The following is a 26,930-nucleotide window of genomic DNA, read 5'->3' as shown; positions in this document are numbered from 1 at the left end:
TAGACAGTATAGGAATAACTTGGGGTATTTTACAATATTTTAATTTGTAATAAATTGGATTTAAAATTAAACCTGCTACGGAAGTTTTGTAAACTTGAAGGGAAATATTTGTGTTAGGATTGAAGAAAATCCATATGACCAGATGCATGTAGTACAAATAACAAGAACCAAAATACATAAACAATTTATTATAGATGCAGTTCTTTAAAGCTAATCAATAAAATGATTAAAAACCGGAAATAAAATGTCATTGTGTTACATTCCGTCACTTTCTGCAGCACTTTTTGCAGCTCAGCTGATCTATTTTTTATTTTTCATTTTTTAAAATCTATTTTTTAGTATTTATCTATTTTTATTTACATTCTTAATTTTTCTTTTTTTCTTTAAATTGTACTGTGTTCACTTTCTGTTTGCAGTCTTTGCTCTTTGCTGCTGTAACACTGTAAATTTCCCTGTTGTGGGATAAATAAAGGATTATCTTATCTTATCTTATCTTTCTTAATAAAGGATTTTTGATAAGATTATTGGACTCAGTGTGAAGAAAAACAAGTGTTAAAATCAAGAGTGTTTAATATTTGGAGAGTTTCATTACACTAAAAGGGCTACGGGAGAGGATTAGGGACATACGAGAGAAATAATGACAGGAGGATGATTTTTGTTTCCATTTTGTACTTTAAGAAAAAGTCGAAATGCAGCGGAAAATAAGTAGAAATGTCGAGAAAAAAATAAGACATTTTGGGAATAAAGATGAAATATAATTTCGAAGTCAAAATATCAAGAAAACAATCTAAATGTCAAATGTCGAGAAAAAGTTGACATGTAGGATTTTAAAAATTATATATCGAGCAAGAAAGGCTAAATGTCAAAAGAGATGACAAGAATAAAGATGAAATGTTGAGAAAACATGTCAGGAATTAAGCTGAAATATCAAGAAAATAAATCAACACGTCACCAAAATCTCATCTTAATTCTCAAAATGATATTTAAATTGTGTTCTCGACATTTCTGTGTGATTCTCGAAGTGCATAATGAAAACAAAAAAGGCGAAATGTCAAAAGAGATGACAAGAATAAAGATGAAATGTTGAGAAAACATGTCAGGAATTAAGATGAAATATCAGGAAAATAAATCAACATGTCACCAAAATCTCATCTTAATTCTCAAAATGATATTTAAATTGTGTTCTCGACATTTCTGTGTAATTCTCGAAGTGCATAATGAAAAAAAAAAAGGCGAAATGTCAAAAGAGATGACAAGAATAAAGATGAAATGTTGAGAAAACATGTCAGGAATTAAGCTGAAATATCAAGAAAATAAGTCAACATGTCACCAAAATCTATTTAAATAGTATTTGAATTGAGTTCTCGACATTTCTGTGTAATTCTCGAAGAGCATAATGAAAACAAAACTTTATTTTTTTCTCATGTCTGGCCCTAATCCTCTTCCGTGCACTAACATGGCTGTGTGTTGTACTCTGGTCTACATAATTCATGCATCCTTTAAATCCCACGGACAGATAATGACAGCCTGTTTGCTGCGCTTGCACAAAGACAAAAAAAAAAAAAAAAAAAAAAAAATCCTTTAATCGCTCCTCGAAGCAGCTCGCAATGCGCATGCGTGGACATTTACCCAGCAGGTAAACTCAACCATGGCGGCGAGAGGCCATGTGCAGGATCCCAACGACAGGAGACTCAGACCTATTTACGGTACGACTCCGTTTAGATTGTTATGTTTGTGTGTGTTGTGAGCATTGCTGTGCTCCATACGAGTGCATGTGTTTAAAGAATTAGATGTAAGGGGGGAGAGGGAGAGGAGAGGGAGGGGGGGGAGAGGGGCAGAGGGGCAGAGATGCGGCCCCTCCAGCTTCAACCACGGACTCTGCTGCCTGCAGCGCCCAATGACAGTGCACCTTACCCGGTCACCAAGCCGGGTTGGGACGCTACTTGCATGGGTCTCTGAATGGTTTGGGGGCAGGATGTGAAAACCTCTGCACGGTCTACATGGTGGTTGAGGCGTTGAGTGATGCGGACTGTTGTTGGGTTTTTGTCTCAGTCTCAAAGTCGAAGCTCTTTCTCCTCTCCTCTGTCTCACGGTCGATATTTGACAGCTAGCTAACATGCTAACTAGCATGTCAAGTCAATGGGGGGGGGCATGCTTCAACTTGTGCACACGCTTTGAAGGAAAGTTGTTGAAATGTGTTGAATGTGTTTCGTCAAGGGGCGATACGTTGATTGGGTTGTGATAAGACGGTTTGAACCCCTTACCCCGGTCTGTATTTATCACGGTTAGCCTCGAAGCTAGCATCATAGTGTAAGGACAATGCTTCATGCTAACTCCTGCAGCTAGTTAGCATGGGGAGCTACAGTGGAGCTGTCACAGAGCTGAACTGTGTGCTGCTGAATAACTTAAAAACAATTCATGTTCACTTAGTTATGCATCAGTTATGATACCATACAACAACACTGGACATTCATTAATAATTCTGATTATTTTAAAGGTGCATTATGTAGATTTGGTTGTGAAAGTTGGAGAAATGCAAGAATTATATTCTATATTTTTTTGGATTAAACACCACAAACTTTATTAAAAGGACATAAAGGCTCTCTGAGAGTTAGGGGTTTCACTGTGTCAGCCCCTCACCATAACTTCACTTTATTCTATCCTTTTTATTTCAGTATTCATACACTTCTGGTTACTTTATTCCTGTTGTTTCTTATCCATCATCACACTACAGTCACTTTATTTATCTCTTCTTTACAGTTATATTGTTTATATTAGTTCTGTTGTTCCATTATTCACCATGCACCTTAATAACTTATCATTTAATATTTGCCTACTTGCACACAGCTATGTATGTATGTATATATATATATATATATATACACATTTCTCGTTTAGAATAGAACAGAATGTCTTTATTGTCACTATATAAGTGTACAACGAAATTATTTGGCTTCACCTTTAAAGTGCACACACATACAAACATCCACAGCTAAAAACAACAAGAGAAGAAAATTAAAAAAAAAAAGGAACTCTCATTCAGGTAAGGTGGGCAATGTAGGTAGGAGTTATTTACAGGTAGTAGCCTAACAGAATATAAATAGATATTGCAGAAATATAAAATACATATTGCACAGTATGAAATGTAAAATATTGCAGAAATATAAAATACATATTGCACAATATGTGTGGTGAGGGTGGCACGGTGTTTACTGCACATAGTTCTGTTTACATCTGTTAGTCCGATCACTGTCCACTTACATCTACTCTTTTTATAGTTTGTATTTTTAAGTTTAAGCTTTAAGTTGTATTTAAATTGACACTTTATATTTAGGTTAAAATGTTTTGTCTACCTGCACTGTTGTTAATTTACTGCTCTGTGTGCTCTCCGGGGACAAATAAAGTTTTTTTTGAATTGAATTCTCACTTAGTATTTTATCTTCAAACAGTGTTAACGGGGACTATATTTTCCTCTGAGGACATTTTGGATATAGAGTTCTGATCATATATCACCGAATCTGTTCTCCAACTTTCACATTTCTCTACCAAAGCTCCATAGTGCACCTTTAAAACTGTAAGCATTGTACTAATCGTAATATAATCGTGTTTTCCCCACCCTAAGCAGGGGCTCTTCCTGGTTGGGTTACTGATGTGACAACAAAATTTAGTTTTTAAAGCGCTAAGCTATTGTAGTTTTCCCTTTTTTTCTTACAACATTGTCGCTTCAGAGCTTCTCTGTTTTGGCAGCATGAAGCAAAAGCTTTAAACCTCTTGGATGGATCATTGTTTGTGTCAATTGTTCCTTTTGGTTTCTGTCTGGGTTTGGTCGTCGTTTGGTTTTTTTCCCTGTGATAACAGTATGAACAGAGAGAATAGACATGACATAACCACAGTGCACCGTCTGGCACAGTTAATTTTGGCATCCAGCTGTCCTGAAGAGGCTGAACACTGAGGTGTCTCTGTTTGTGACTGCATGTACTTCAAATATCTACCAGCCACCCTGAAAAGATAGTAAGGCTGTAAATAACAATGATGTCATGTTTAATAAATCTGTCTACGACCTGCTTAATGTATGAACCTGTTGTGTGCTCTGCAAAAGAAAAGAAAAGGTCGACCAATGAAGGATTATTACAACACCAGACATTTAAACTTAGATATGAGTAAAAATTCAATGACATTAATATCTGCTTGTTACCATGGCAACAAACAGACAAGATTGGCTTACATTTTTATTGACAGAGGAAGACACACCAAAATCTGCCCCAATTAACTTTTAATGGGAATTATCACCAAATAGTTTTGTTTTTTAAACTCAAAAGTTGCAGCCAAACTCGTGTATTCTGTCAGGCGTTATTGCACAAAGACGCCGGCAATGTCTCAGTATCGAACTGTGCCAACGTGTTTGTGCAACTGTTTGGCTCACCACAGATTTTGGTTAAAGGTATGACTGAAGATGTGTAGTTCTTTTTAAGCTTTTTTTACTTTTCAATACTATTACAATATTGGACATTTGTCGTTTTAAAACATGAATTATATAAGTATAAACATTTAGACATATGGCATAAGACCAGGATAATGTCTTCAAATCGTATAGAAAGAAAGAAACCAAAAAATATTCACATTTTGAAGTGAAATGTGATTCTTCTTTCCTTAATAAGTTATTAAAATAGTTGTGATGTGATTGTTTTGATAGTTAAAAACGGAAACATAACCCGTTCTGGTCTGGTCTTTGAAACAACTGCATTAAGACCAATTTAATATCTTCACTTTGTGTTTTTTTGTGGCTGTCTATCGGTCTAAATGCCATCTGTTAGTTTACTGTTTGAGAAAAGCAGATGACTTTGTTGACCTTGTTGTTGCATATTTGGTATTTTGCTTCAAAATTCATTATTATAATTTTATAATAGAAGTGTTTGTGAATTTTTGACTTTGCAAGTTTTTACCATATAAAGTATCTAGTAATATGGTCATGTTTGCTAAAACTACTGGTTTATTGTACTAAAAATCCAAATGATTCCCAGGAATTACATTTAATGGAACTAAAATGTTCCCTCAGCCCTTTGATATCGCTGTTACCATCTCTGTTCAAAGACCAACAAGATTTAAGCAAACTCGAGAACAATGGTTGTTTCTACTTCTTATTTGTGTGTGCTACTTTACTACAACAAATATATTTTATGAATCCACAGTCAGTCAGCATTGAGTGCAACTAAAGTAATCATTAAGGAAATTAAATCCCTCTGCAGCGCCAAATATACAGCTTTCTCAGCTGCAGAAAAAAAGGTGGCTAAAATAAAATGCTCCAAGAACTCAACTGGATCAGAAATGTTAAGGGCTGCAAGCACAACCCCTTAATTTCAGCCATGGGACATAAATTAGACCTTAGTCCTTGCGGTGAAAACACTGAGTACTTCCAAAGCATTTCATTCCCCTGGGAAAGTTTCTGTGGTGGGAAATAACCCTAAACTATGAAGACTGCATGTCACCTTTTTTAAAATCCCCGTCATCACTGCAATAACGTTGTCCCCCCCTCCCTGTTTCCCCCAGATTATCTCGATAATGGCAACAATAAAATGGCAATACAGCAGGCGGACAAACTGCTGAAGAAACATAAGGACCTGCACTGTGCCAAGGTGGGTGACTAAGGAACTATTTTCTCTCAGAGTGTTGTTTGTGTTTGTGCAGCCTTTTTCTATTGTTGGCATCCCTTAGGAACCTCTGCATACCAAACACTTACAACTGCACTGATTTAGCTCTTGACACACTTGCGCTATGGAGAGTTTCTCATCTTCTGCATCACTCCATAATATAATATTACAGTATATTTCAGGAAAAAGGACATATTATCCCCCTCTCCTCCACCTTTTCAAACAGTCCCCCTGTGGTCTAAATGAAACATCTGTGCTGTGCTTTGGTCAAAATATAACATGAATCAAGCACCAGAGGAGGTTTGTGACCCTGTGTAAACCAGCTCTCTCAGAACGCTCCGTTTTGGTGTGTGTGTCTCTTTAAATGTAATGAGCCCCGCCCCCTGAGTTTTCCCCATAGACATCACTCCTCTGTAGAGAGAATAAAAATGGTGGACCTGCGCAAAAGTTTAGCTCTAGGCTGGGGGGGTGGAGTCCATGGGTGGAGATACCAGGGGAGGGGAGGAGATTGTTTTACCAGAATCCCACTGTGATGTCACAAGGAGAGCACATTTGAAACAGAGCATTTTCCCCTGTGTTGTAAGACTTATGCAGACCACAAACAAAGTTGGATGGGTTTATTTCACATTTTTGTGGGTCAGTAGACACTCAGGTGACCCCGATATATGTTCAGAAACACTGAAGAAGTGGATTTTTCATAATATGTCCCCTTTAAAAGATGGCATTGTTTGTAGACGCTGCCCAAAAAAAACAAAGAGAGAAACTCTTCTAAGTATTTCATATGAGGCTGTCGTGTCTGTATCTGTGAGCAACTTGTAATGAAAAAAACCTGTTAAGAAAAAATGCTTTAAATAATCGGATGTCAAAACCAAATTCACACTCGGTGTAGCTGTGAAAAGTTCTCCTCCAGACGTCGACTTGGCTGCAAAATGTGTGCGAATTTCATTTTCTAGTACGGTTCTCTTTTTGTATTCTTGTTTTCATCCTTAGCTCATCATTCATGATCTCCCGTCTCCTCTCAGGTCCTCAAGGCCATCGGTCTCCAGAGGACCGGGAAGCAGGATGAGGCGTTCACTCTGGCGCAGGAGGTGGCCACTCTTGAGCCCACTGATGACAACTCGCTACAGGCTCTGACTATACTGTACAGAGAGATGCATCGTCGTGAGTACACACACTCACACACTCACACATAAAGGCTGTGTGAAAACCTTAATATAACTGCATGCCTGATCATTTTGTGTGTGTGTGTTGTTTGCAGCCGAGCTGGTCACTAAGCTCTATGAAGCTGCAGTGAAGAAGGTTCCTCTCAGCGAGGAGTATCACTCTCACCTCTTCATGGCATACGCTCGCGTCGGAGAGTACAAGAAGATGCAGCAGGTGAGTCAAATATGGACATCCAAACAGCTTGCTCCATAAAGGATACATAATCATAACAATGAAGAGGATGTTGATAAATGCATCTTTTCCTTCTCACAGGCAGGAATGGCCTTGTATAAAATCGTCCCCAAGAACCCGTATTATTTCTGGTCTGTCATGAGTCTGGTGATGCAGGTATGGGCAGGATATTCTTTGACAACACAGTCTGTATATTGTCTGTAATGATTCTGATAATAACTCCTGTGCCTTGTTGTTTTTTTCGTTCAGGCCATCTCAGCACAAGATGAAAAACTGGCCCAAACTATGTTCCTGCCCCTCGCTGAACGCATGGTGGAGAAAATGGTCAAAGAGGAGAAGATTGAAGCTGAAGCAGAGGTAAGAGAGTCTGCAGGTTTTATGTTAGTTGAAGGGAGTGTAGACAGTTTATCATCCATATCTTCACCTTGTTTGTTGCACATTTTCTCTGAAGCTTGTTTTGGTCGTCAGCGCCTTCATTTGACATAGTTGCTGTGCAGGGAGAAACTCTGTTTGGATCAGGGCCCAACTGATCGATTTTTAGGGCAGATACGGAAATCGATAATGGAGAGGGGATAAAAATCAGATACCGATATATCAGCAGAGATCTTTTTAGATCTATGGGCTGGGAGATTAATCCATCCTCTAGACACTTTGCTGTGATTCTCATCTAGCATTTAGGTAATCCACTTGTTATCAGATCAACCAGGAGGACAGATGTTAACACAAGGTGTAAACAGCCTACAGAGAATACAGCTAAAGACATGCTGCACCTGTTTATGGGAAATGCATCATGGAACGTGTAGGCAATGCAAGAACTTATTTGCTTCAGTTGACTACAAGTACCAGCAGAACTGTTGGACATCCAAACAAAACGTGGAAAAGAAGTCTTGAAAACCACATTTTTAAAAACTTGGATTTAGCTTTGGATTCCTGGGTTTTTTTTGGAGGTGTGATGTGTAGTTTTAGTGATGGTCTGCATTGTTTAAAGTGAAGGAGGTTTAATTACAGAGGCCAGTATAACACTCTTCATTTCAATTCTGTGTTTTGGAGAAGGAAACATTCTTAAAATAGTCCTTGAATGGGGAGAAAAAAGTAGAAGATACATCAGGAATCACAGAGACTTGAAATGTGTGGACAGAATAGATACACAGAATTAAATTACATTATCACAAAGACAAAGTTTTTCAATCGATTTTAGACATGTAGAAAGGTAGGAAATTAAGTATTTTGGTCCAAATGTAAAAAAAACAAAAACACAACAAACACTCACTGATTCTGTCAGGGGAACTAGTGAGACTAGTTCCCTTCAAACTTACTAAAGGGAAACATGAAATGCCTCAGTTAACACAACATGTAAATTCCCCCGTCTGTGCTCGGCTCACTCTCTGTCCTCTCACTTCTGCTGAAGCTGTCACAATCATTTTGTTTTGAGCTTCTCTCTGAATCTCTGACAGCAGAAATTCTTGTTAGCTTGTCATGATGATGAGGTCTGTTTCCGCAGATAACTGGGAGCATTTCAACTTGTTTTTCACTCATCAGGAATTTATCCCCGTCCTGCAGCAGTACACAATGTGTCACACAAGATGACAAACTGCAAAAAGACACTCGATAGATACAGATGTAGAAACTCACTATTCATGCGTTTTCAGATTTATAAATCAGACCGTTATGTAACTCTCTGACTTGAAAACACACATTATTAGTCATCGACCCCTATCCAACCTTCACTTTCTAAAACATCATTTCCTGAAGAAAATATTTTCTCATATCCAGGATTACACAGTGGATCGACTCTAACTCTTAACCTCCAGACAAACAGGAAGTGGGCACTTTGTAGGTCCTTTTATTAACAGTTGTTACTTTCTCTGTGTTTCTGCAGGTGCAGTTGTATTATATGATTCTGGAGCGTTTGGGGAAATGTGTCGAGGCCCTTGAGGTGATCAGGGGCCCACTTGGGGGTATGTACATTTGTGTTTGTGTCCTTTTAAAGCCGGAGAGTATGGCTGCATAATTAATCGCAGTTTCATCATTACTGCGATATGAGCAATAAACTCCTCTCCTCTAAAAGTCTGAATTTATCAGGATAAATTATTTTTGTAAACAAGCGAAGTCTTTCTCACTCGGCATGCAGAAATGTTAACTGTTGGAAGGAAACCTGGCCGTGATGTTCATGCTTTCAAATCATGTCGATGCCGTCCGATGAAGCTTAAGCTCGCTATCAGACACCCTCAGATTGTTTGGTACCAATTTAATCATGGGGCGGGGGAAATACCTGCCTTTTGTTTTTATTTTGCATTCAGGGGAAACATCCTGCAAACAGGTATTGATAAAACATTTTTAAAGAACAGGGGCTACTCATAAAAACTGTGAGTAATAACTAATGTCCCATTATTGAACAATGTTGTTGTGTAGGTCTGCCTGAAAGATCAACAAACTTGGGATCGTTCCTTCCAGTCTGACATATGTATGACATTGATGTGATTTTTATATTTGTGTTTCCCTCACAGAGAAGCTGACCAGTGAGCTGCAGAGCCGAGAAAGCAAATGTATGATGCTCTACCAGAGACTACAGCGCTGGCCCGAGTGTAACGCCTTAGCCCACAAGCTGCTGCTCAAAAAGTCAGTGGAGATCATTTAGTCCCCGTGTCCACCTAACGTTTTCTTTTCTGACTGACAGCGTCTTTTTTTCAATAGTTTTCAATGAGTAGAGAGCGGCCCCCTGGAGAATAAGCACAGAGCCCAGCGTCTTTCATTTCTGAGCGCTCTGCTTTTTTGTGTGGCCGCTCCGAGAACTTAAAAATCTTTCAACTTTCAGGAAAGGCGCTGTTCACGTCACCGGTGATTTTTTTTTTTGCTGGGGTAAAAAACATCTCTATGTCAACAGACTGTTGTCATAGAGACAGGACGGACCTGCAGCGCTTTTCTTCTCAGCGTACAAACGCTTCATTGATGCTTCAAATTCTCCCGAGCTCACAGTCAGCGCTTTTCTACCCGGAGAGAACGCTCGGTGGACACTGGGTCTTATGTGGAAGTGAGAGGATTTACTAAAAAAGCAGATGAGTGATTACAAACCTGTATGTTTCTGTCTCCAGTCCTGATGATTGGCAGTTCTACCCCTCCTACTTTGACTCTCTCTTCCACCTGATCGATCAGTCGTGGAGCCCGCCTGAAGATGGAGAACAGTGAGTACAAAGGTTTTTAGTTGAAGTGGAAACTGACTGGAGTGTGTGTGTTTGAGCTCAGCTGATGAGGGATGCTGATCTTTATTTTTGAGGGATTACAAAAAGATGATTTATAAGAAAGTCAAAACCCTGAGGTGGCTGATGGAGTGAGTTCTCCCAACCTTCTTCTGTGAACCCCACCCCCACATCCACTTGTAGAGGAGTTTTTGGTTAAGAGATAAATACATGTGGCAATTTGAGGAATTTCTGAGGTTCTTTATTTTTAGATATTGAAGAAAAACACATCACCACTGCCTGATGAAAGTCCCCAGACACACACGTAGCTTCTAAATAAATTCTATATTAAGGACAAGTTTTCTTAATAACCGGGTGACACAAAACCTCCTGAGGGTCCTTGAAGCGATGCGAGCTCTAGTCGGGCTGATCTGTTATCTACCTCTGAACTTTGGAGGACAGAGAGAAAAGAGAAAATGTACTTAATCCAAACCATCATTGATCCGTATCTGTCTCTCCGCAGCTGCTCGGAGGGTTCAGTTCATCACACCGTGGCTGAAGTCGTGAGGTTTGTGGAGGACAGAATTAAAGGGGAAGACGGCAAAGATTCCCGCTCGCTCAGAGGACCATATTTAGCTCGACTTGAATTAATGCACAGACTGAGAGAGCGGGGATGTCCTGAAGAAAGCCTGCTCGGTAACAAATGATATAAACCTCTGCATGATTCTTCTTTCTTTTTTACTCTTCTCTGGATGCTTTACTTGTTTTTTTTATATATATTGAAACAGGTGATCCTTTAGAGCTGATGGTGCAGTTCTTTGGGAAGTTTGGAGACAAACCCTGCTGCATCACCGACCTCAAAATATACCTGCACCTGCTGCCTCCTGATCAGCACGTTCAGGTAACACAGAGTTACTTTATTTTCAATGTGACGCATGCAAAGGGAAATATGTTGCTCTTAAAAACTTCTTCTTTTTTTAGTTCATTAACCGTCTGAGTGAAGCGGTCCCTCTGGGCGAGCAGGGAGACGAGGGGTTCGCGTTCCCAGACGACACCAAAGCGCTCCAGAGACATCTGTGCGTGTGTCAGCTGAGTCGAGCGCTCGGCCTGCATCACTCCCTCGACGCGGACGGAAAACTGCAGCTCATCTCGGAGCTCAAGGCGCACTATCGTCACGGCCTCAAGTTTGGTAAGAAGACTTTTAAAAACATTTCTCAGAATATTTTGTTTCGAGGATAATCGGAGTGAGGAGATGGTACGCCGAGCAAAGAGGTGAAGTTCTGCGCTGTGGAATGAGATGAAACTGCAAGCTCAAGTTCTTTCATCCAATTTAAAGAACCAGCTTTAAACAAGTTATCTCTAGTTTAAATATATCTGTCGAGTTTCATTCAGACAGATATCACCCTGTCCCAGTGAGGCCAATTACAACTTATCCAAAATAATACAAATGTTCAGTGGAGTGATATAGATGCAAGGATGGCTGCTAAAGATCGCTAGGCATTTATTTTGAATTTGAGTCCTGTCTTGAGCTCAGAGTTCTTGACTTGCTGTTTGAAAAAAAGTGATGGAACGATTAAGGACGATGCGGTGTCATTACTCGGACGTGTAGTGCTCACTGATGCTGCATCAAGTGTCATGTTTTGGCACTGACTTGACTTCACTGCTCGGTCCCTCTGCCAGAGCAAAGCTAATGTAGCGTAGCTTGACGAGGACCGCACGTTTATCTTGTGCACGACAGCTGGTGTCACTCTGCTTGTGTTCCCTGCAGGTTGCACCCAAACTTATGTTCTGCCCAGACACAGTGTTAAAGGAGCAATGTGTCACTCTGACACCTACTGTTTAAAATGGGTACTGCAGTTCAAATTCTAAACATTGTGGAGAGCTGTCTCCCCCCCCTCCCCCTCCTCTCTAGAGTGGATGCTCACTCAGGTCACCATGTGGTGGACTCTGAAGCTTCAGTGTTTATCCAGCTCTGCATGGGTCTGTAAACCTTTCTGTGTTCTAACCTCTCTCCATTTTTCAAAAGCATCTCCAATATTGATCCTAGTTTGAGCACGTTTCTGCTCGTGGAGCTTATTAGAAACATGCAGAGGCTTTTTATGTCGGGTACAATCACTTCTATCTGAACCACTTCTCTTGACCCGCTTCCATCTCTGCAACACCTGTTGACCTGATAACTGCTCTCATATCTGGCAAACCGAGGGGTGTCCAAAACAGCCGTGTGGGGGTACCTGAAAACCTCCTACTTCTCTGGTCCAAACAAATCCAGAGCATTCAGGAGCAGAATCTAAAGTTAGAAGGAGGACATACTGGCTGCTGCATTGTTGTCAGAGAAGCCAGCACTTCAACATAGCATGTTTCCTTAATGTCTGATCAGATAGTGAGCTCATTTTATCATTTCATTCAGTAGATATCTTACAGATTGGTCCTGACGAGTGTTTCTCCAACATTAAGCTCACTAGCGTTACTAAAGTCGTTCATCTTGTTAACTGACAGCTCAAAGCGTCTGTGAACAAAGCTTCATAGAAAAGTCAAACGGGTGACTTCCTGGTAAAACACGAGGCTCATGAAGGCTGACGTACGACTGAACAAACACAAACAGAAAAACTTATTAAAATCACACTCGGCTGTTTGATTTAATTGACACATTTCTTAGTAGAATACAGCTCTTAAAACAAGTTGACCACTAATTCACAGTCACCTTATTTTCCTAGTGATGTCATGTTAAGCCTTCTTACCACGTTGTAAAAGGACTGCTCGTCATCACAGCAGTAAATCAGAGACATTGGAGAGGTTTAGGGGATTTTATTACGAGACATCAATGGCTTCTTTGAAGAGTACGAACTTTTACCATTTGAGAAACTTAATTCATGATGCTTGTGGTCCTTTTTTAAGATGTTACTAAATTTATATCACCTTTTAAATGTTTCAGAGTTTGTGAAAAGGTCAGCAGGCATCAACCTTTGTTCAGAGGTGTTTATTGATTCATTGTCCATACAATTCAAGTAAAAATTCAACATTATCACTTCTTAGAGAACCAGTATTGGTCACTTTTTTTATTTGTTAATTACCAAATTGCACAATGTGTGAATTGCACAAATTCCTGACCAATGTATTTGTGCAACATAGACAGTGCTCACACTCTTATCAGAGCAGCTTTTGGATACAAATCTGACTGAAGATCAGATTTTGTTTGGTATTTGGTATTTTACACTTCTATCAATAATTTAAAAAACACAGATGAAAAAGAAAAAAGTGGTGTCGAAAAGCAAGCTTATTAATGAAGCACCGTTCATATCAATCAATCACACCTTTATTTATTCTCAAAGGACACTGACGTTTCCCTCCAGTTCCAATGCCGTCGAGATTACAAGCACACTAAAACAAGCACTTAAAACCCATGAGATCCATTACAAACAGTTTAAATTAGAAACAAAGAGGCTAAAGTCTGCAAGAGAGGGAAGAACTCCGATCCTTAGAGTTTGCTGGAGGGCGTTCCATGAAATTGGGGCATCCAAAGAAAATGCATTTTTACCGAGTTCAGTGAAAGCTCGAGGGACTTTAAGAACAAACCAATCAGAAGAACGGGTCATGTAGGCGCCCGCATTCCACTCAAACAGGTCTGTGATGTAAGGTGAAAGTTTTCCGATAAGAGCCTTGAAAAATATATAAAAACCAATGCATGATGCGGGTCTTACCAAGAGGAGGTCAACCGCCCCGCTCATACAGATCACAGTGATGAGTGCCGAATCGATCACCAGTTATAAATGTCAGGGCGGAGCGATAGACCGCGTCAAGAGGCTGCACTATAGATGACATCTCTGTGATCCAGAACTGACAGGAACACAGCGTCAACAATTCTTTTTCTGCAAGATGAAGGAAAACTTGATTTGTTTCTGCACAAAAAGGCGACTTTCTGAGTTATTCAAAGTGCTTTACAGAGTTAAAAACAGAACATAAGGAGCATTGAAAGACATTTAACATCCAGCAGAGGTTAGGCAGCGAGACTTGAGGGACCGGGGAGGGTCTGTACATCACAACTTTCACTGCAGGCTTAGAGCTCAACTTGTGTACTGTAGCTAGTAGGAGAGCAAACTCCACAAAGTGAAAACGGACTAAAAGAGCGACACAGCTGCACAGAAACTTCACGTTGTAGACTTCATTGAACACAATAGAAATCATCACACAGTTCGACGGTTTAAACCTTTTTTTTTCTCTCAGGGAGATCTCTTCAATCAGACTGCTTATAGTCTGTATTTTAGGGTGCTAGTTGTTTAGATTTTTTTTGTTCTGACTTGTTGATCTGTGTGTCTGAAACAGGGAAGACAGCGCTGAAGACGGAGCTGCAGTTCTCCGACATGTATTGTCTCATGGCCGCTCATGTTTACGTCGACTTATGGAAGGAGACCGGTCAGTGTTTCCCGTCTCTCTTTCCAGATGTTTCTCATATTTCCCTCATACATTTTCTAACACATGTCACTCTGTGTGTGTGTTTTTTATTTTAGGGGATGAGAACATGGTGTGGCAGGGTCTCGGCGTCCTGCAGGAGGGTCTGTCTCACAGCGCCTCAAACGCTCAGTTCAAGCTGCTGCTGCTGCTCCTCTACTGTCACCTGGGCGCCTTCGAGCCCGTCGTGGACCTTTACTCCAGCCTGGACGCCAAGCATGTTCAGCACGACACCATCGGGTCAGTACAGAGATGATGATCTTTACGTTTTTGATCAGCTGATTTATGACACATTTTTCACAAACCAAGAATAGTGTACAAATCAGAGTTTTTAAAAAGGGTTTTATCTTTTTTCCATTTTCAGGTTTCTGTTGACTCGTTATGCCGAGTCGTTGGGTCAGTTCGCTGCAGCCTCCCAGTCCTGTAACTTCTCCCTCAGGTTTTTCCACTCCAACCAGAAAGATGTAAGTCCACCCCGATCTGCGATTTCAACATCGGATCGATTTCAACACCCCGAAAAAGCCCAGCGCTCACATGTTCATTGTCTCTCCCCTCCAGACCTCAGAGTATATCATCCAGGCGTACAAGTACGGAGCTTTCGAGAAAATCCCAGAGTTCATTGCTCTCAGGAACAGGCTGAACCAATCGCTGCACTTTGCTCAGGTCCGTACTGAGAGGATGCTGCTGGACCTGTTCCTCGAGGCCGACATGTGAGAATACACTTCAAAGAATTATAGAAACTTTTCATGGGGAGTTGGAGTCTTGTTTTAGTTCTTGACTTTGTGTGTGTGCGTCTTTCAGCGTGTTGAGTCTGGACGAGAGCGTGAAGGCCATGTCTCTGTCTGCGGAGGAGGACGACATCCTCTGGGACAACATGAGGGACAACAGAGACCTGACTGTTTTTACCTGCTGGGACCCTAAAGACAGGTTTGATATTTTCTTTTTATCACTTTAACAGAGGTAAAGAAAGACAGGCTCACCAACCTTTTTGAAATAGGAGTTGTCACTAAGCTTACAAACAAGATTACTTTTTTATCTTATAAATTCACACTCCTGTTGCGCCTGTTCCCTTTAACAGACAGTTAACCGAGGAGCACCGGCGTCAGTCTCTGGAGGAGGAGACGGTCTGGCTGAGGATACGCTCTCTCACACTCCGCCTCCTCGCCTCTTTGGCCTCGCAGGGACACACGACACCGCAGCAAAACTCCCAGATTTCAAACGAGAACGGAGTCGGAGACAAGACGTCGATCCTCGGCAGCCTGCTCGCCCAGCTCAACCAGACGCTGCAGACGGCCGCTGAGTCGGCAGAAAAACGCATACAGGTGTGTACGTGTGTTTTTAATAATGCAGTAAAGATGTGTTGATACTGATATCAAAAGAACAAAAAATAGACACAGAAAAAGACACTCTTGAAACATTTGTGGAGATTTTTTAAATTCTGATATCTGGGCTGACATTTTTTGCAAGAACATTCTGGTTAAGAAAGACTGGACTCAACAATTTATGCTACAAGATCAAACTTATAAAATTGCAATATAAACAGAAGTTTAAGAGCAGAAAATCGCATCCAAATTCAGAAATTAGTCTTAGACTATCATGTTCAAATAAAAGTTTCTTCGCTCATCTTTTTGGGGACATTTTCTTTCCAAATGTTTCTAAACTTCTGAATTTATCTGTCAAATATGAATTACTAGATGTAGGAGGATATTTGACTGACTTATTGTTGAAATCCTGGAGTATATTCCTGCGCTGATGTCTGTGTTTTGTTGCAGTATCCATTCCTGGGACCCCCCTCCACCCGCCTGGCCTCAGCTCTGTCCAGTGGGAGCTGTCAGTGTCAGGCTGCAGCCTTCCAGCTGTCTGTGCACCTGCAGGAGCTGGAGTCTGTTGGATTAGGTGAGAGCACACAGCAGTAACTAATGCAGATCCAAAAAGTGTCACCAGAATCCTTCAACACTCACCTGTCCTTTTTTTGTTTCTTTTTATCTTCTTAGATGAGTCGTCAGAGCTTCAAAACCAGATCTGTAACAGTTTCAAATCTTTAGTAGTTCAGCTTCAAGGTGAGGAAGCAGCTGGGTGTGTAAAGCTGAAGGTTTGTCTCTGAGTTTGGGATGTTTTCATGTTTCCTTCTTTCTGTCTCCACAGAAATTCTGAATAAATGCAAAGGGGATTTATTGGAAATGAAAGAGGGCAAATTAAAAACAGAGCCCTCCTTATTAGAAAACCTAATCTTCTTTGTTGAGGTGAGACGTCTGCTTCCACAAACACTGAACATTTTGCACCTGTGCCGTGTCTTAGGTGGTGAAGTTATAACGTTGAAATATATTTCAGACAATGTGCATAGCCTTGTGGATGGCGAGTAACTGTGCAAAGATCCTCCGACCGCTGAAGACTAGTCTACAGAAGAAGAAGAAGAAGAAAAAGGATGCAAACACAGCTCTGGTACGGCGTCAATCCTACTCTCACACAGTATTCTTTCATTTGAATCAGAGCTTTATAGGTAAACTCTCTTTGCGTCCCGTGCAGCCGGTGGTGGTGTGCGGGTTCCAGGAGCTGACGGGGAGCTTGCAGGACCTGCTCACCCAGAGTGTGGAGTTTATAAAGGAGCAGGAGACGAGCATAACAGCCCTTAAACTGGCCAGTTTAAGCTTGGAAGAATTCCCACAGGTCAGTGTGTAAAATAATACACATTCTTCCTTTTTAAAGGCTTTACATGCAATTATTTTTTTTGATCCAGTAGATGTCGCCCTTGAGCACCAGCATGAAACCAAAACAACTCGTGCTGCATTGTTGTGTTAGCATGCTAATGCTAGCGATCTTTATTATGCTGGTATCTTCACACTGCATGTAAATTTACCTGAAATGAGCGTGATCTAGAAACACAGTTAAACAGTGAGTACAGTATGTTATTCTTCTTTTCTCTAGTCCCTCAATTAAACAACTTTTATACACGAGGGGAGGAGTCAGCCGGCCGTCCGGGCGATGTAAACAAACTGAAGATAGGACTCTGAAAACTCTAAAGGTTTTATCTGAGATTTTCTACAATGGGTGTAACACCTGAGTCCCACTGTCTGTGATGCTTTCAAAGTCATTTATGTTTTGAACAGCGAGTGAAATGCAGCTCGAAAAGTTTTATTTTTTGGTGTTTATAGTAGCTTCAAAAAGCTGATGTTGTGGCTCGTTTGGTAGCAGCAGCCTCACCATATTTTTGTCGTGTGTGTGTGTGTCTCTGTCTCTCTGTGTGTCTGTCTCTCTGTGGCTGTGTGTCTGTGTGTGTGTGTGTGTGTCTCTGTCTCTCTGTGTGTCTGTCTCTCTATGTGTGGCTCTGTGTGTGTGTGTGTGTGTGTGTGTGTGTGTGTGTGTGTGTCTGTCTGTGTGTGTTTCAGGATGAAGCATCGTTTATGAAGGCTGCTATGGACAAGGTGCAGAGCAGTTACCTGCGCTCTTTACAGGAGGTGGGAGATCTTCTCAAGAAGAGAGCAGAGACTATAAAGAGCCTCAAGATCTGAACACCATCACACCCCCCCAAAATAAAGACGACTATACCCCCCCCCCCCCCCTAAACACACCCCCATCTGCCCCTCAACGCCCTGCTCCACAAGTCTGTCAGCTCACCAGCTAACCCCCTCCCCTCCCCAAGTCGTTTCTGACCTCCTTCCTCTCCGGCATCACTCGGCGTTCGTGATCTCTCTCCGCCTGTTCTTCTTTTTCTCTCTTTTTATTTTTTAAGTTTCTTCAACAAACACCTCTGGAACATTTGCAACTCTTATAGCACACGAAGCTTGTAAGTAAACTCATGAATTTATACAGCAGATATACGCAAAAACGATGGGAGGGGAGGAAAAGAGACACGCCTCATTTTTAATAATGACACATTTAAATAGAGCAAATTAGGCAGAATGAATACGCAGTTCTAGATGAAGTTATCTAATAAATTATTGTACAAAGTAAAGAGCAACTCCTTGGACTAAGTGAGAATATACGTCACAATATACCACTATTCTGTTGGTTCTGTTTCTGCTTTTTTTTCTGAGGACAATCTCACACACACACACACACACACACATGCACGGGCACAAACATCTGGACTGTTAACACTAAGGAGGGAAATTTGATATGTGCATCTTTTCCAGCTGTTTCTTTCCAAGCAGGCACAAGTTCACTTCAAACTGATTGACAGACGGACGCCTGCAGACTGAAGTTTCCTTCATTCGTTATTTTGGTCTTCTTTTTATTTTTTTTTGCTTCATGTATCTTGTGTGTTGCTTTGGTACTGAATGTGGAACCGCCCCCTGTAGTTGCAGTATTATAAAGAGCCGTGGTGGGAAGAGTTTAATAACAAGGACATTTTGAATAATCTGCTGCTGTTTGTTTTTCTCTTTTTTTTTTTTTTTTTTACTTTTTTTTCATTTCTAGTAGAAGTGGTGTTTGTAAACCCCCCCGTCTGTTGTGGAATCAGTTTGTTCCAACACAATAACCAGATCAAACTGGGCTCACACAAACGATCATTGGTAATCATGTTAAAAAGGGGAATTCATGCATTTTTTTTTTTTTTTCAGCTTGGCCCCGTGTTTCCTTACAAACGTTTTGGTCTGAGTAGTCGATCAATAAGTCTTGAACTGCTCCTGTCGATTGCTTCAGCTGGGCTACAAATGTTCCTGATTGAAGTGCCTCGTCTAAAACGTCTTTTATTTTTCCACTGACGGGCTCTGATTGATATTTCAATTGTCTGACATCAGTACAGAGAGAGAGCTTTTTCTCCTAGCCAGAAACCGTCATCAAGCTGCTCTCTTCAAAGGTTAAACTCCATTGACAAAAAAAACAGAAATTGTACCTCACACAGAGTACATAGTGGTTTTTATTATGTTTTATTCTGCGTTATACAAATGCTTTGTGTGTGTGTGTAGTTTTTAAAGATTTTGGGGGCTTTTTTGTGCCATTACTAGAGAAACAGGACCGTGAATAATGTTGGAAATCAGGCAGAAAATAGTGGGAAACGACATGCGGTAAAAGGATCCACAGGTTGGACTCGAATCCAGGCTGCCTTAACGAACCACTAGGCCACTGTCACCGCCACAAATGTTGCTTTTGATCATAATTTTTTGTTATTTTGGGGCCTTTATTTGTAGATATGACAGTGGACAGAGTTATAAACCAGGGAGGGAGAGAGATCAGGGAACCACATGCAGGAAAGAGCCAGAGGTCGGAGACTAACCTGGGCCGTCTTTCTGGAGGACAGCAGCCTCCGTACATGGGGCGCACGGTGGCTTGTCCACTTGTTCCTTGATTGCTTAGCGTTTTTGGTGTAATTATGGGTTGCATTAATGTTTTGTTTGATCATAGCAGACCATTTAAAACGGGAAAGTGACACAATAGCACAGTAAAAGTCTGATGAGGGGCAGCAGCAGAGCAGCAGCTCCTCTGCTCTGCCGGCTAAAATGAGTGCTTTTGTCAATGGAGTCTGGTGGCTTTGAAGAGAAGGATGTTAACGGAAAGAGAAAAGAAACTAAATTTTCTCAAACAAAAAGATCTGTTTTTGTCGGGGTACTTTTTAAAAAATGTTGTCAGACACTTAGAATAAAAATTAAAGTCTTAAATTGGCAAAAACAAGAACTTCAAGAGGATTATGCTGAAGTCACTACAGCCTGTTTCATGACTGCTGGCTGAAGTAAATCCACAGGAGAGGTACCAAAACCCTTTTCCATTCAGAAGGCAAAAAAAAGGTTCAAATATGGCCCTGGTTTAAAAAGAAAACCCCAACAACTTCCCCTTCAAGTACTGAATGACACCAGAAACATTGTTTTATTTCAAGCAGTGTGAAGAAGTGCTCGTAGTATATAACGAGCGGTTACTCAATCCATAAGTCAGTCATAAAGAAAATTCAAATCTCCTAGAATTTTCAGCTTTCAGCTCCTTAAAGCTGCAGACCTGCTGCTCTTCTTTGTCTCGTTTGATTGTAAAAGAAGAATCTTTTGGTTTTCCACATGTCTGTTTGATAAACAAAGCAATACGAAGATATCACTCCGAGCATTTTTTTTCTCAATTAAAACAAATAACAGACTGAATGATGAGGTGCTCATAGAACAAATGGAATGTGCAGCCTAAGTATGAATCTACTTTTTAACAGACACTCCTGTATGAAAACACAAAACTACAAATGCAAAAATGAGTACAACTTGCCGGATGCTGAAGTGCATGTTTCGGCGTACAATAGTTCAATCCTCAGCCTCGATTGGCGGATGAATCTCCTCTTTTTTTTTTTCATTAGAAAACTTTGGACCTGATTGTAAATAAACTTGAGGCAGCGTTTTTTTTGCAGTACAGCGTAAAAAGGAAAGTAGTGTGTTTTTGAAAGCAGCTGCTGTAGGTATAATGAGATTTGTCCTGTGTTCTTGTTTGTTTTATTTTCTGCTTTAGACCGAGCACCTCCACGGCACGCTCAACAATCTCACCAGCTACCGCGTTTAGTGAAGGTTTGAAACGGCGAGCATCTTTTGCTGTTATAAAGAAGCTTATACGCAGAGACGAAACAAACCTAGTTTACAAATATCACACAGGAGCACTGATGGATGCTGCAGGTAGTGTGCAGTTTAACCTTTTTTATTTTTTATTAATTAATTTGGCAGCAATATGTGAAAATGTGAATAAATGGTGAGTCCCCCCCCCCTCTCCCTTTCCTGTTAGTCTTGTATACAGCCACACACACACTTCTGCTTATAATAATCATAATAAATGCCTTTTCTCTTTCTTTTTATTTTGAAGACTCGATTCACCTTTCTGTTTGAATGGACCCACAGGGACAACGTTTGTGTTGTTGTTGAGGTTCAGATTAATGGTTGACAATCTGGAGTGTCATCTCACAACCCTCTTTTGTTAGAAAATGGAAAACAGAAACACTGGAATGTCAAAGCTTTTTTAAAATAAAATAAAAACATGTAAATGTGTGACTTTGGTTGTGAAATGTCTTCACCTCTTTATTCTACCTTTTGGAGTGGAAGCGAAAAACTTCCATGTTCTGCAACTAATACTTTTCTGTGTAAGTGAGAATTTGGGGAGCTGGACAGGCTAGCGGTTATGTCGCGAGGGCCCCATGGACAGAGGCTGTAGTCCTCGGTCCTTTGCTGCATGTCGTCCCCCTCTCTCTCCACTCAACATTTCCTGTCTCTCTTCAGCTGTCCTATCTAATAAAGGCAAAAAGGCCCAAAAATGATAAAAGAAATAAATAAAATAATTGAGCATACAGTATATAAACATCTGTGCAACTCCAGCTTTATAATTCATCAAGTTAAAATACAAATAAAGCATTTATAATTCTTTGTCCAACTAACAAAAGCTTGTTTTGTATTGGGGTTTGAAAGCCTGTGGTGCCACTAAACACATTAAAATGTCAACATTTGTCTCTTGGAAACTGGGCAACTCTCTGCAGCATATTTTATTTAGGAGGCATTCCTGGTTAATGTGTTGTTTTTCTTTTATTGCAAGACCACAAGACAAGCTCTAGCAACTTTCAGCCGGTCACTTTAAGGTTCATATCAGCCATGGTTGTGCAAATGGAAACAGAAAAAAAGTCCCCATGGTGTGTAGTTCTCAGGGAACTCCCTTGTGGATAGTTCCTCTTCAAAAAGTCCCCAGAACTGTTTGGTTCCAAAAACAACAAATGAAGCCAAAATATTACAATAAAAACATCATTTATAGAACTAATTTGACATTTATACTTCAGATCTGGTTGAAAATAGATAGACAGATAGAATCTTTATTATCATTGTATACAAGGACACAACAAAACTTAATTAGCAGCAATCTTCAACAGCAGCGTTTACAAAAACAACAACAACAAAAATATATTTGTGGTGATATGAAAGAGAAGTATGCAAAAAGTGGCCAGAGCAGTTGCTGTTCAGTGAATGAATGATAATAATAAATAAATAGACAGTTGTGGTGACTGAAAGAATATATACAGTTATTATTTTGCAGTGACAGATTAATTAAACAAATATAAATATAGAGATACGGTGCAAATAAGTGAAGTTATAGTGCAGTGAAAGAGTATATACAGTTATTATTGTGCAGTGACTGAATGAATGAATAAATAAATAAATAGACAGTTAAAGTTAAAGTGCAGTGACTCAGTAAATAAATAGACAATTATAAAGCAGTGAATTACAAATTACATACATTCCTTTTTCCAGTTAACGTTTTAAAATGCAGGACATCAACCAAGTTTGGTATCACAACGCTGGAAAACAACAGCATGCAGTACCTGTATGAATACTGAAGGTGGCAGCGACACATCTCAGGCAACTGATTCCTGCTTTCATTTTACACACGAAGAAGAACAACATGCTAGAAACAGCTGTGAACACTGAGACTGGATAGCTGGCCCGAGTCTCGGACAGTTTCAGTGTTTTAGCTTTAAAACATCAATGTAATGTTTGTGTTAATAGTCGGGGAAGGTAGGAAAGAGTATGACGTATGCACTGGTGGTGTTTTGACGTCACTGAAACAATAGGCTTGCTCGTCATCCGGGTAGTTGGACGTGTTAGCTGGCTTTAGCTCGCTGTCACCGGGGGTTTGTTTTGTTGTTTTGTAAGAGTGGCCGTTTCTTGGATAACTCATGAGTGTGTCTCTGGTTGTTATCCGTCTGGAACTAGCCGACCAGTCTCCTTCTCCACAAGGTTTCCAGTACTCAGCTGGTGAGTTACAAAAAAACAACAAAAAAACGTCTCAGAGTGATTTTGTTTTTGTCCTCCTGCTGGTGAGATGAAGAAACATTGTGTGTGTGTGTGTGTGTGTGTGTGTGTGTGTGTGTGTGTGTGCTTCAGTTGAGGGCATGTCAGACGAGGAGCTGCAGGAGAAAGCTCTGGGTGTAGCCAAACACACTCTGGGTGGAAAGACTGAACTGGAAAGAGCGACTGTTCTGCACCAGCACATCGGCAGCAGAGCGATGGGAGACATGGTTATAGAAACCTTTGAGCCCAGTCCAGGTGAGTGCATGTAGAGTAAGAGCTCAGTCCAGGTGAGTGCATGTAGAGTAAGAGCTCAGTCCAGGTGAGTGCATGTAGAGTAAGAGCTCAGTCCAGGTGAGTGCATGTAGAGTAAGAGCTCAGTCCAGGTGAGTGCATGTAGAGTAAGAGCTCAGTGCAGGTGAGTGCATGTAGAGTAAGAGCTCAGTGCATGTAGAGTAAGAGCCCAGTCCAGGTGAGTGCATGTAGAGTAAGAGCTCAGTCCAGGTGAGTGCATGTAGAGTAAGAGCTCAGTCCAGGTGAGTGCATGTAGAGTAAGAGCTCAGTCCAGGTGAGTGCATGTAGAGTAAGAGCTCAGTGCAGGTGAGTGCATGTAGAGTAAGAGCTCAGTGCATGTAGAGTAAGAGCTCAGTCCAGGTGAGTGCATGTAGAGTAAGAGCTCAGTGCAGGTGAGTGCATGTAGAGTAAGAGCTCAGTGCAGGTGAGTGCATGTAGAGTAAGAGCTCAGTGCAGGTGAGTGCATGTAGAGTAAGAGCTCAGTGCATGTAGAGTAAGAGCTCAGTGCAGGTGAGTGCATGTAGAGTAAGAGCTCAGTCCAGGTGAGTGCATGTAGAGTAAGAGCTCAGTCCAGGTGAGTGCATGCACAATAAGAGCTCAGTGCAGGTGAGTGCATGCACAATAAGAGCTCAGTGCAGGTGAGTGCATGTAGAGTAAGAGCTCAGTGCAGGTGAGTGCATGCACAATGAAACCTGCACAGCAATCATCTATATACTGTGTTTCATTTTTCATGTCTCAGAAAAATTTAAACACAACAACAAAGTCTGCATGTAAAGTGATTTTCATACTGATCTTCAGACAGATTTGTAAGTTACTGATGAGTTCAACCAAAACTTATTTCCCTGTATAATGTTTTTAAATGCACAAAAACTGTGCTGACAAGTTTAATCTATTTGAAAAAACATCTTTTGTAGGAGGTCTGGAGGTCTCTCACCTACGGCTGGGGCGATATGGACCAAATCTCATATCTTGATATTGTTTAGCTGAATGGTGATACTCGATATATATCGATATGTATTTGCAGTGAAAACAAATGGAAAAATAAACTACCTGTTTGTGAATTTAAAAAGTAATATAATAAAATAAAAATGTTCCTTAAATACAATAAAAGAGAGAGAGAGGAGGAGCAGGGTGAAGAGGGACAGACAGTCAGTCATCATCAGTGAGATGAGAAAAAGGTGACCTGGCACCTCTGTGACGTTATTTTAATGCAACATAAACTACATCCATATTAAGGATATTGTCTTACCCTATGTCTTGTTTGAAAATATATCAATACATCTTAAAAAGATCGATATATTTCCCAGCCCTACTCTCACCCAGAACATCTTTAGCAACAGAAATGTCTTTCCCTCAATTTGATCAATATTTATGAACAATTTGAAGGTTTTCCTCACCACTTTGAAATGATGATTTAGTTATGTGTCCTCTTTTTATGTTCATCAGGAACATTTTCACACAGTGATGCATTCATTTAAAAACATGTAGACTTCGAGTTCTTGTGTTTCTGTTCTGTTTTAGCCCTGCAGAGTTCCTCCAGCTGGAGCTTCATACAGGCTCTGCAGCCTTTGTTGTTTTTTATGACATCATTGGACTAACTTTAGTTTAGTTTATATATAATCAAACATAATACAGAATGTGTTCATTCTGTGACACATGATCAAAGTAAGTTTTACTGACAGAAGAGTTTAATTCATAGAGGGGGCGGGACATCGTTGATTGAGAGACAAACAGTCACCATGGTTACTCACTCTCACCTGCCTGCTGCTTTGTAACGTCGTTTAGTGTAATCCCTATAAATTCAGTTATCACAACAGGTGAGCTTCAGGTGGAGAAGCTTGATAGTAACTTTTAAAAACCGAGAGAGAGCAGAAAACACCGACAGCAACATTTGAAACACCGGGGTTATATCTCCCCTCACTGTCTGTCTGAGCTCCTCTCTGTCTGACTCTCTGCAGACTGTGAACGTCTCTCCGGCTCCTTAAACGGTTTCTTGTGTCGCTATCCGAGATGTGAACTTAACTGTGCACACTATGCAGAGAAGTTAACTGTTGCTCACGGCGTGTCGGTTTGGAAATATATCAGAACAGTTGCATATAACCGGGATGGAGTTGTTTTTGCGGACTACTCTTCAGTTTCGTTTTTGTTTTCGCCGCGGTGGAGCAGAAGGGGAGGAGGAGACGCGTCTGTGTCGGAGCATAAACTGCAGCGTGATAGAATAAACACATAACCCCGGTTCGACGATCTCCCTGCTTTGGCAGATCGTCAGCACGTTAAAATCCTTCTCGATCTAATATCGTTACATCGCCCACCACTATCTGCATGCATGACACTTCTGTCTCTTCACTCCAGATAAAGGTGGCGGTGATGAGTCTGGTGGCTCAGCTGATCAGGCTCAGGCTGCACAGACTGAAGCAGACAGTTTGGAGGTCACCGAGGCCGGTGCACAGGACAGCGGTGAGAAGACGGGAGCTGCTCCAGACTCTCCATCCAAACAGCTCCCAGACCAGATCTCCTTCTTCAGCGGGAACCCCTCAGTGGAGATCATCCACGGCATCATGCACCTCTACAAAACCAAGTGAGTCACAACAGCTGACAAATTCATCATCTACCGCCTCAGTAAGTATCTGAACTCTTAACACTGGATGTGAATTTCCTTTCAGTAAAATGACGTCACTGACGGAGGATGTGCGACGCAGCGCGATGGTGTGCATCCTCACCGTGCCTGCGACCATGACCAGCCATGACCTCATGAAGCTTTTGGCACCCTTTAATGATGTCATGGAGCACATGAAGATCATACGGGACTCTACACCGAACCAGTACATGGTTCTGATTAAGTTCTGTAAGCAGGTAAGATCTCATCACTTTTATGTTTACAGATTTCTAATTTTCAGGAGGTTATCAGTATCAGGTTTATTACCAAGTCAGTAACACATACAAGGAATTTGACTTAGTGCTGTGGTGCAAAACAATGATTCCACAAAACTAGAATAAAGATGTAAAATGCTACTAAACAGCACCGCAGTACTCGGACTGTGTGTTGTTAAACTGCAAAGATATGTCAAGGAAAACAACAATTCTTGCCAGATTATTTAAAGGTTTATTTATAGTATTTGTCAAAGTATTTTAGGATTCCAATTCCTTAAACGTGAGGGTTTGCTGCATTCTAATGTTTTGTTTTTTTTGCGCTGTTCACTGGATAAATAGAACCAAACAAAGACGTCACTTTGTGCTCTGGGAAG

General features: G+C 40.8%; 2 protein-coding genes across 2 annotated transcripts in view; both read left to right on the top strand.

The window, feature by feature from the left end:
- Window positions 1–1,623: 1,623 nt before the first annotated feature.
- On the top strand, window positions 1,624–21,609 carry naa25 (N-alpha-acetyltransferase 25, NatB auxiliary subunit). The gene is made up of 24 exons (XM_020652957.3): window positions 1,624–1,706; window positions 5,548–5,633; window positions 6,671–6,809; window positions 6,907–7,025; window positions 7,125–7,199; window positions 7,293–7,400; window positions 8,923–9,001; window positions 9,551–9,662; window positions 10,136–10,225; window positions 10,743–10,915; window positions 11,008–11,120; window positions 11,201–11,408; window positions 14,540–14,629; window positions 14,725–14,905; window positions 15,030–15,129; window positions 15,224–15,375; window positions 15,467–15,592; window positions 15,744–15,987; window positions 16,438–16,561; window positions 16,660–16,725; window positions 16,811–16,908; window positions 16,997–17,107; window positions 17,192–17,332; window positions 18,052–21,609. Exons 1-24 carry the CDS (start codon window positions 1,649–1,651, stop codon window positions 18,172–18,174), a joined length of 2,916 nt encoding a protein of 971 aa, XP_020508613.1. The 5' UTR covers window positions 1,624–1,648; the 3' UTR covers window positions 18,175–21,609.
- Window positions 21,610–22,997: 1,388 nt separating this feature from the next.
- Window positions 22,998–26,930, top strand: part of brap (BRCA1 associated protein) — a 13,191-nt gene continuing 9,258 nt past the window's right edge. The window contains exons 1-4 of the mRNA XM_020652965.3: window positions 22,998–23,358; window positions 23,488–23,649; window positions 26,038–26,263; window positions 26,349–26,538. Coding sequence (XP_020508621.2) covers window positions 23,280–23,358; window positions 23,488–23,649; window positions 26,038–26,263; window positions 26,349–26,538 — 657 coding nt within the window. The 5' untranslated portion in view covers window positions 22,998–23,279. The remainder of the gene's footprint in view (window positions 23,359–23,487; window positions 23,650–26,037; window positions 26,264–26,348; window positions 26,539–26,930) is intronic.

The sequence above is a fragment of the Labrus bergylta genome, chromosome 17 (genome assembly GCF_963930695.1).
Source record: "Labrus bergylta chromosome 17, fLabBer1.1, whole genome shotgun sequence".
Lineage (NCBI taxonomy): Eukaryota > Metazoa > Chordata > Actinopteri > Labriformes > Labridae > Labrus > Labrus bergylta.
Note: the sequence above shows the minus strand (reverse complement) of the source record. Positions and strands in the feature narration are given on the sequence as shown.

Excerpts from the sequence above, each read along its gene's own strand:
- naa25 (XM_020652957.3), top strand. The coding sequence starts at position 1,649 with ATGGCGGCGAGAGGCCATGTGCAGGATCCCAACGACAGGAGACTCAGA. Across the intron at positions 7,026-7,124 it reads AGTACAAGAAGATGCAGCAG|GCAGGAATGGCCTTGTATAA; the intron begins GTGAGTCAAATA and ends TCCTTCTCACAG. Across the intron at positions 14,906-15,029 it reads GTTCAGCACGACACCATCGG|GTTTCTGTTGACTCGTTATG; the intron begins GTCAGTACAGAG and ends TTCCATTTTCAG.